The sequence below is a fragment of the Dendropsophus ebraccatus genome, chromosome 1 (genome assembly GCF_027789765.1).
Source record: "Dendropsophus ebraccatus isolate aDenEbr1 chromosome 1, aDenEbr1.pat, whole genome shotgun sequence".
Classification (NCBI taxonomy): Eukaryota; Metazoa; Chordata; class Amphibia; order Anura; family Hylidae; genus Dendropsophus; species Dendropsophus ebraccatus.
Genome location: NC_091454.1, coordinates 228674456 through 228682137, shown reverse-complemented (window position 1 = coordinate 228682137; position 7682 = coordinate 228674456). Strand labels below are relative to the sequence as shown.

The 7682-nt window shown below is 46.7% G+C and overlaps 1 protein-coding gene across 1 annotated transcript; it reads left to right on the top strand.

The window, feature by feature from the left end:
- The first annotated feature begins 6087 nt into the window (after positions 1–6087).
- On the top strand, positions 6088–7014 carry LOC138786370 (olfactory receptor 5AP2-like). Its single transcript, XM_069963353.1, has one exon. The coding sequence runs from the start codon at positions 6088–6090 to the stop codon at positions 7012–7014; it is 927 nt and encodes a 308-aa protein (XP_069819454.1).
- Positions 7015–7682: the final 668 nt, after the last annotated feature.

The following is a 7682-nucleotide window of genomic DNA, read 5'->3' as shown; positions in this document are numbered from 1 at the left end:
GTGAATGTGATCATGTCAGACAGGTAAGATATCTTATTATTATGTGAATGTGATCATGTCAGACAGGTAAGATATCTTATTATTATGTAAATTTGATCATGTCAGACAGGTAAGATATCTTATTATTATGTGAATGTGATCATGTCAGACAGGTAAGATATCTTATTATTATGTGAATGTGATAAGCTATAACCAGGAGATAAAGCATAGACAACATCAGAAGTCATGGGCTGGATACACATGGCTGGCTTTAGGTAGGTTATAACTTCCACAGACACTCCTATAGTACCATTACCACATATAGTCAGACAGCTATCTGTATACAGTAACCTTCTCCAGACACAGCATCTTATAGAGAATATAATTATCTTCTATTGGGCGAGGGCTCTGCTTGGTGTAAGAAGGTACTCCAGGCAAAAGTAAAAAAACAGGGAGGGCAGGGGGTGGTGTGACCATAATAATAAAGTGATACTTACCCGTCCCGTTGCCCCCACAGTGCAACTCACCAGCTCACTGTCACCACCTACCTCCTGAATCTCACGGCTTCCTGTGTCATCACAACGTAACAGGAGCCACCGGCACAGTGACTGCAGATGTGTCCGGTCCCTATTCTTTTAATAACAATATTCCAAACGTTTTCCACCATCAAGCACTTTGAATCTAAGTGTATACAGATAAAGGCCGGTCACTGGACAGCTGTTAATAAAGGAATCATGGGATTGCAGGCCTTTACACCGGTAATCCTGGAAGCCCTGGCAGCATGATAGCAGCTGTTCTGCACAGAGCTGGGCATGAGAATAAGCACTGGTGAGCCGTTGTGGCATCATCTGATGATGGTGTGAGGTAACATAAGGATCGTATGATCAGACGGGTGCTCATCCATCTCGCAGAAACTGGACAAGTTGTAAGAAAGATTTTTAATGGAAACAAAGCTCTTCAGGAAGGAGAAACAAACACTTGGCATCTTCTCAAGGTTGTGAGAGAGGTTGAATATTGGAGGCAAAATGTTGAGGAACCAAGAACAACGTGGAGAGTGAGACCCTTACATTGATAGTCATAGAAAGACATATAGACAGGCTCGGACTGGGCCACCGGGGGGCCGGGGAAACCCCCGGTGGGCCCCGAGCTGGAGTGGGCCCCCCCCCGCTCCTAGGGGGGCCGGGGGCCGCGCCTCCCTTTTTAACTGGAAGCGATCGCAACAATCGCTTCCAGTTAAATGTAATGAAGTGTTCTGATTGACAAAGCGGGAAGCCGTAGGCTTCCCGCCCTGTCAATCACTCTTGTGACCGCAAGCAGAGATTTGCTTGCGATCACAAGAGTGTCGCAAGCTCCGTTGCGAAGTGCCGCCAGCGCCATCACTGACCTCAGTGTGCGCCGCGGCGGCTAGGACTTCCGGTTCATGGAGCGAATACCGGAAGTCCCAGCCACCGCGGCGCACACTGAGGTTAGTGATGGCGCTGGCGGCACTTCGCAACGGAGCTGCTCACCTGTCAGGAGAAGAGAGAAGAGGAGGCCGGCGACCGACGGGGGATCGTGTGGTTAGGTGAGTAGTCTTGTGTTTTGTTTTTTTTATCAGAGGGGGTAAGATAAGGGGGGGGGGCTGTATACAGGGGGAGGACAACATAGGGGGGGCTATATACAGGGGGAGGACAACATAAGGGGGGCTGTATACAGGTTGGAGGACAACATTAGGGGGGCTGTATACAGGGGGACAACATAAGGGGCTATATACAGGGGGGAGGACAACAGAAGGGGGGCTATATACAGGGGAGGACAACAGAAGGGGGGCTATATACAGGGGAGGACAACAGAAGGGGGCTGTATACAGGGGAGGACAACATAAGGGGGACTTTATACAGGGGGGGACAACAGAAGGGGGTCTGTATACAGGGGGAGGACAACATAAGGGGGGCTGTATACAGGGGGAGGACAACATAAGGGGGGCTATATACAGGGGGAGGATAACATAAGGGGGCTGTATACAGGGGGAGGACAACATAAGGGGGGCTGTATACAGGGGGAGGATAACATAAGGGGGCTGTATACAGGGGGAGAACAACATAAGGGGGGCTGTATACAGGGGGAGGACAACAGAAGGGGGTCTGTATACAGGGGAGGACAACATAAGGGGCTGTATACAGGGGAGGACAACATAAGGGGGGCTGTATACAGGGGAGGACAACATAAGGGGGGCTGTATACAGGGGGATGACAACATAAGGGGGGCTGTATACAGGGGAGGACAACATAAGGGGGGCTATATACAGGGGGAGGACAACATAAGGGGGCTGTATACAGGGGAGGACAACATAAGGGGGGCTATATACAGGGGGAGGACAACATAAGGGGGCTGTATACAGGGGAGGACAACATAAGGGGGGCTATATACAGGGGGAGGACAACATTAGGGGGGCTATATACAGGGGGAGGACAACAGAAGGGGGTCTGTATACAGGGGGAGGACAACAGAAGGGGGGCTATATACAGGGGGAGGACAACATAAGGGGGGCTATATACAGGGGGAGGACAACATAAGGGGGTCTGTATACAGGGGGAGGACAACATAAGGGGGGGCTGTATACAGGGGGAGGACAACATAAGGGGGGCTATATACAGGGGGAGGACAACATAAGGGGGCTATATACAGGGGGAGGACAACAGAAGGGGGTCTGTATACAGGGGGAGGACAACAGAAGGGGGTCTGTATACAGGGGGAGGACAACATAAGGGGGGTATATACAGGGGAAGGACAACATAAGGGGGCTATATACAGGGGAAGGAAAACATAAGGGGCTATATACAGGAAAGGACAATATAAGGGGGGCTGTATACAGGAAAGGACAACATAAGGGGCTGTATACAGGAAAGGACAACATAAGGGGGGCTATATACAGGGGAAGGACAACATAAGGGGCTATATGGGGCAAGGACAACCTAAGGGGGCTATACGGGGGAATAGACAACATAAGGGGCTATATGGGGGGTAGGGATGGCCAACATAAGGGGGCTATCTATATGGGGGGATGGATAACACAAGCGGGCCAGTTATAAGGGGGATAACACAGGGAGCCATCTATAAGGGACACTGGTTGGGGGCAATTTATAAGGAGGACAACACTGAGGAGGCATCTATAAAGGGCACTACACAGAGGGGGACAACAATGTATAAGGGTAACTATACTGGGTGCGGTGTGTATACAATAGGGCATGCACAGAGAGGGGCATCTACTTTAGTGGACTACACAGAGGGGTCATCTATAAGGGGACTACACAGAGGGGGCCATATACTATAGGGCAGGAATAGGGAACCTTGGCTCTCTAGCTGTTGCAAAACTACAGCTTTAGCTGTGGCTGTCCAGGCATGATGGGAGTTGTAGTTTTGCAACAGCTGGAGAAGTTCCCTACCCCTGATATAGGGAATGCACAGAGGTTGTCATCTACTGTAAGGGGATTACACAGAGGGGGATCTCTACTATAGTAGAGGCACACAGGGCCATCTATATGGAGAACTGAACAAGGGGCCATCTACAAGGTGTGTACACTATATATATATATATATATATATATATATATATATATATATATATATATACACACACACACACACACACACACACATACACACGCTACAAATAGTCAGGGCTAATCACTGAGAGAAGGTGTAAAGGGGCCAGTACAGATGTGCAGTGTGTAGAGAGATGAGGATGGTGACAGAGCGAGGAGCCTAATATATTTCTCTGGCAGATTCTGTGGATTCGTGGCTCGGAGAAGTTCTCATAACGACCCAGGGCAGATGGAGAAGAAGATGAAAAGGGAAGAACTCTGATCAGAGAAGACGTCCCCTGTGAGTCACTAAATCTATGTGCACCGTAATGTATATGGTGTAGAGCTGGGGCTACCTCTATATGACTGTATGAGGGGATATTGATCTTTTGTTCAGAGGATTTTATTCAGTAGCAGCGGTGGTGTTAGTCAGTATTTGGTGGTGTTAGTCAGTATGTGGTGGTGTTAGTCAGTATGTGGGGGTATTATTTGTTACTTGTAATCTGGTGTGGTGTTCATTGGTCTTAGTATACCAGATTTGGTCAGTAACAATATGGTGGTGATGGTTGTGGTGTGGCGGTAATATTTCCCTCCTTGTGTACTGGTATTATTGGTTTCAGTATACAGGATTTGGTCAGTAACAGTATAGCGGTAATATGTATGGTGATACTATTTCCCTCCTGTATACTGGTTTATTGGTAATATCGGTCTTGATATACAGGATTTGGTCAGTTACTATATAGCGGTAATATGTGTGGGGATATTTGCTCTTTGTATACTGGTGTTATTGGTAGCTGTATGACTTGTATCTAAGTATACAGCGTTATCATACAAAAAAATTGTCTTATAGCGCGATTACACCGGCCAATAATCGGTAACAAGTGCTCCTAGGAAGTCTATTCAGCCGATGATCGGCCCATCTAAAAGTGCCAGAGATCTGCTGACATGCAAGCAAATGTCCCATAGTCGACTGATTTGATCTTTTGTGCGGCTAAGATCATTGCTGTCGGCTGCACATCACCTGCCCTGCTGATTAGCAATCATTTGCAGCCCTACACTGCCCCATATCACGCCGTGTTAATGGACCCTTATTAATGTTACCATAGATAAGTGCGGTGGCAGAAGGGTGGGCCCCAAGAATGATTTCCCCTGGTGGGCCAAGGCACTCCAGTCCGACACTGCATATAGATGTCGGCACCTGAAGAGGTCTATTATATATTACATACACCCCACGTAATATCAATCCTTTTTTGGTGACACTATATGGGAAAAAGTATTTATTTATGGACAATCCCATTCTAAATCCATAGGCATTACAATGGTCCCTCCCCCAGGTACAGTGGCCTTCAGTCTTATAAAAAGACTTTGTACAACAATTTTGGGATGGCTGTGGACATTTTTGGCCATTAACCTAGTAAAGCATTTGTAAGGCCAGACACTGATGTTTAAGTGTAGGATCTGGACCGTAATCTCCATTCTAGTTCCTCCCAAAGATGTTGGATGGAAGGTCAGGGCTCTGTGCTGCCGGTCACGCTCCTCCACACCAGATTCCCCTCCGTGTCGTTATGCATGGTGGCACAGTCCTACTGGAACCCAAAAGGTTCTGAACCCAGATTGTACCCACAAATTTGGGAGTATCCGTTGTCCACTGACCCCTAAGTAATCCTCCATAGCATTATCCTTCTCCACCACTATATAGCTGCAACACCACAGTCAGGCAGGTAATGTTTGTCCATCAGATGCCAGATAGAGAAGTGTAAGCCATTACTCCACAGGACACAGCTCCTCTGCTCCAGAGTCCAGTGGTGGCGGCTTTACATGACTCTGGTGGCATTGTGTTTGGTGATGTAAGGCTTGCAGCTGCTTAACCATTGAGATCAATGCAATGAAGTTCATAATGGGGGTTAAAAAATAAGTTATGTGTCTTAATACTTTAGCCCACATTGTGCACCTCACATTGAAACCCAAGAGAAAGACTTACAATCAGACGATAAGCAGCAGCACTAGAACACTGGATCTAATACACAGGGTCCTTTGGTTGGAAGGAAGGTCTACCAGTAGTGTTGAGGGGACTTGCCAAACTGTTCGACATTGTTCTCCAAACCTGAATACTCAGCATTTGACTCCTGGCGGTTGGAGACGTTGGATACCACCCTAGGGCTGCCAGGAAAACATGGATGTAGCCATAACCGAGTTTTTCTGACAGCCATAGGGGGGCAGCCAACTTCACCAGATGCGGGGAGTCAAATGCCGAGCATTCAGGTTCGGAGAACATTGCTGAGCCTTAACAGTTCAACAAACCCGCTCAGCACTGTCCACCTATTCTCCAACTTCCGAACCGGTTTTATTAATAATAGAACATACTATTTCCAAATCTTCTGATACAATGAGCTGGAAATTTCTAGATCTTTCTACTACTCTTTTTCTATGATAAAATTCAGATATACATTTGGCCCCACTTGCTCCAGAGCCTTGGCTTGCTTTGTACAGTACTTGTGACTTGCTAATATTATATTATCTATCTTTACTAAGGATGTCGGAGTCCATGGACATCATGAACAGGACACAGGTGACCATGTTCGTGCTCTCTGGACTGACAGATAATGAGAAGCTCATCCCGTTTCTCTTTGTTTTCTTCTCAATTCTTTATGTCATGGCTATAGTAGGTAACATTGGGATTATAATGCTCGTCTATGACTCCTCCAGACTCCACTCGCCCATGTACTACCTCTTGAGTTTTCTTGCTCTGATAGACGTCTTCTATTCTTCCACCATTACCCCTAAGTTGATTTTTGACCTTGCCATAAAGAGGAAGGTCATCACATATAATGGTTGTGCTCTTCAGTTCTTCTCCTACGCAGCCCTGGCAGGAAGTGAAAATTTCCTTCTCTCCACCATGTCCTATGACCGCTACGTTGCCATCTGCCACCCGCTCCATTACATGTCTATAATGACTAAGAAGAAATGTCTACATCTCGTCTCTGTTGTCTTCTCCATTGGCTTCTTACAGTCAGCAGTACAGACCAGTTGTACATTTAGTCTCCAGTTTTGTGGATCAAACCTCATAGACCACTTCTACTGTGACGTCCCACCACTGCTCAGACTGTCCTGCTCCGACACCTTCTATTGTAACATGGTAACAGTATATATTGTTGGTGTAGGCACCATAATCCCCTTCCTGACCATCATATTCTCCTATATCCTGATATTTTCTTCAGTGTTACGTATGACATCAGCGGAGGGCAGGAAGAAAGCCTTCAGCACCTGCTCCTCACATCTCATGTGCGCTTCAGTCTTTTACGTAACAATTTTTTTTAACTATTTGCGCCCTCCCTCTAGCGTCTTTACACATGAAGACAAGGTGGCAGCAATCTTCTATGCGGTGGTGACCCCAATGCTGAATCCACTCATATATACTCTGAGGAACCAAGAGATAAAAAAGGCCATTGTGGGGGCAGTACATAACAAATAGGATTAGGATGTACAGAATGACGGGAGCCTAACCTCATCTGTAGATATGAGTACAGCCATGAGGACTGCTCTTCACATAGAATTACAATACTGAGAAGGAAAAGTCATTGAATTATGGGAAATTACAGGACAGATAGACATGTTAAGGATATTAGGTATGAGAGTTGGCAGATATGAAGATCCCTGAGGGGTTCGGAGGTCAGATTCTCAGCGATCTCTTACTTTTTCCTATCCTGTTCTAGATAGTGATGACATCACACAGACCTCCAGATAGTGATGACATCACACAGACCTCAAGATATTGATGACATCACACAGAGCTCCAGGCAGTGATGACATCACACAAACCTCCAGGCAGTGATTACATCACACAGACCTCCAGACAGTGATGACATCACACAGATCTCCAGATAGTGATGACATCACACAGATCTCCAGATAGTGATGAGACTCCTGTAAAAATTCATTAATACCTCACAAATCAGTTAGACAATATGATTTTCTGGTCATAACCAGATTCAGGCTCTCAGCTCTACAGTATCCCCACCAGACCCCTTCTACCATGCAGTGTCCAGTCCACTACATCACAAGAACAAACAAACCAGGTATAAATCTAACCAAACCCAACCCACTTTGGCCTCCTGCCAGCTGATGCCTCCCGCAGCCCCA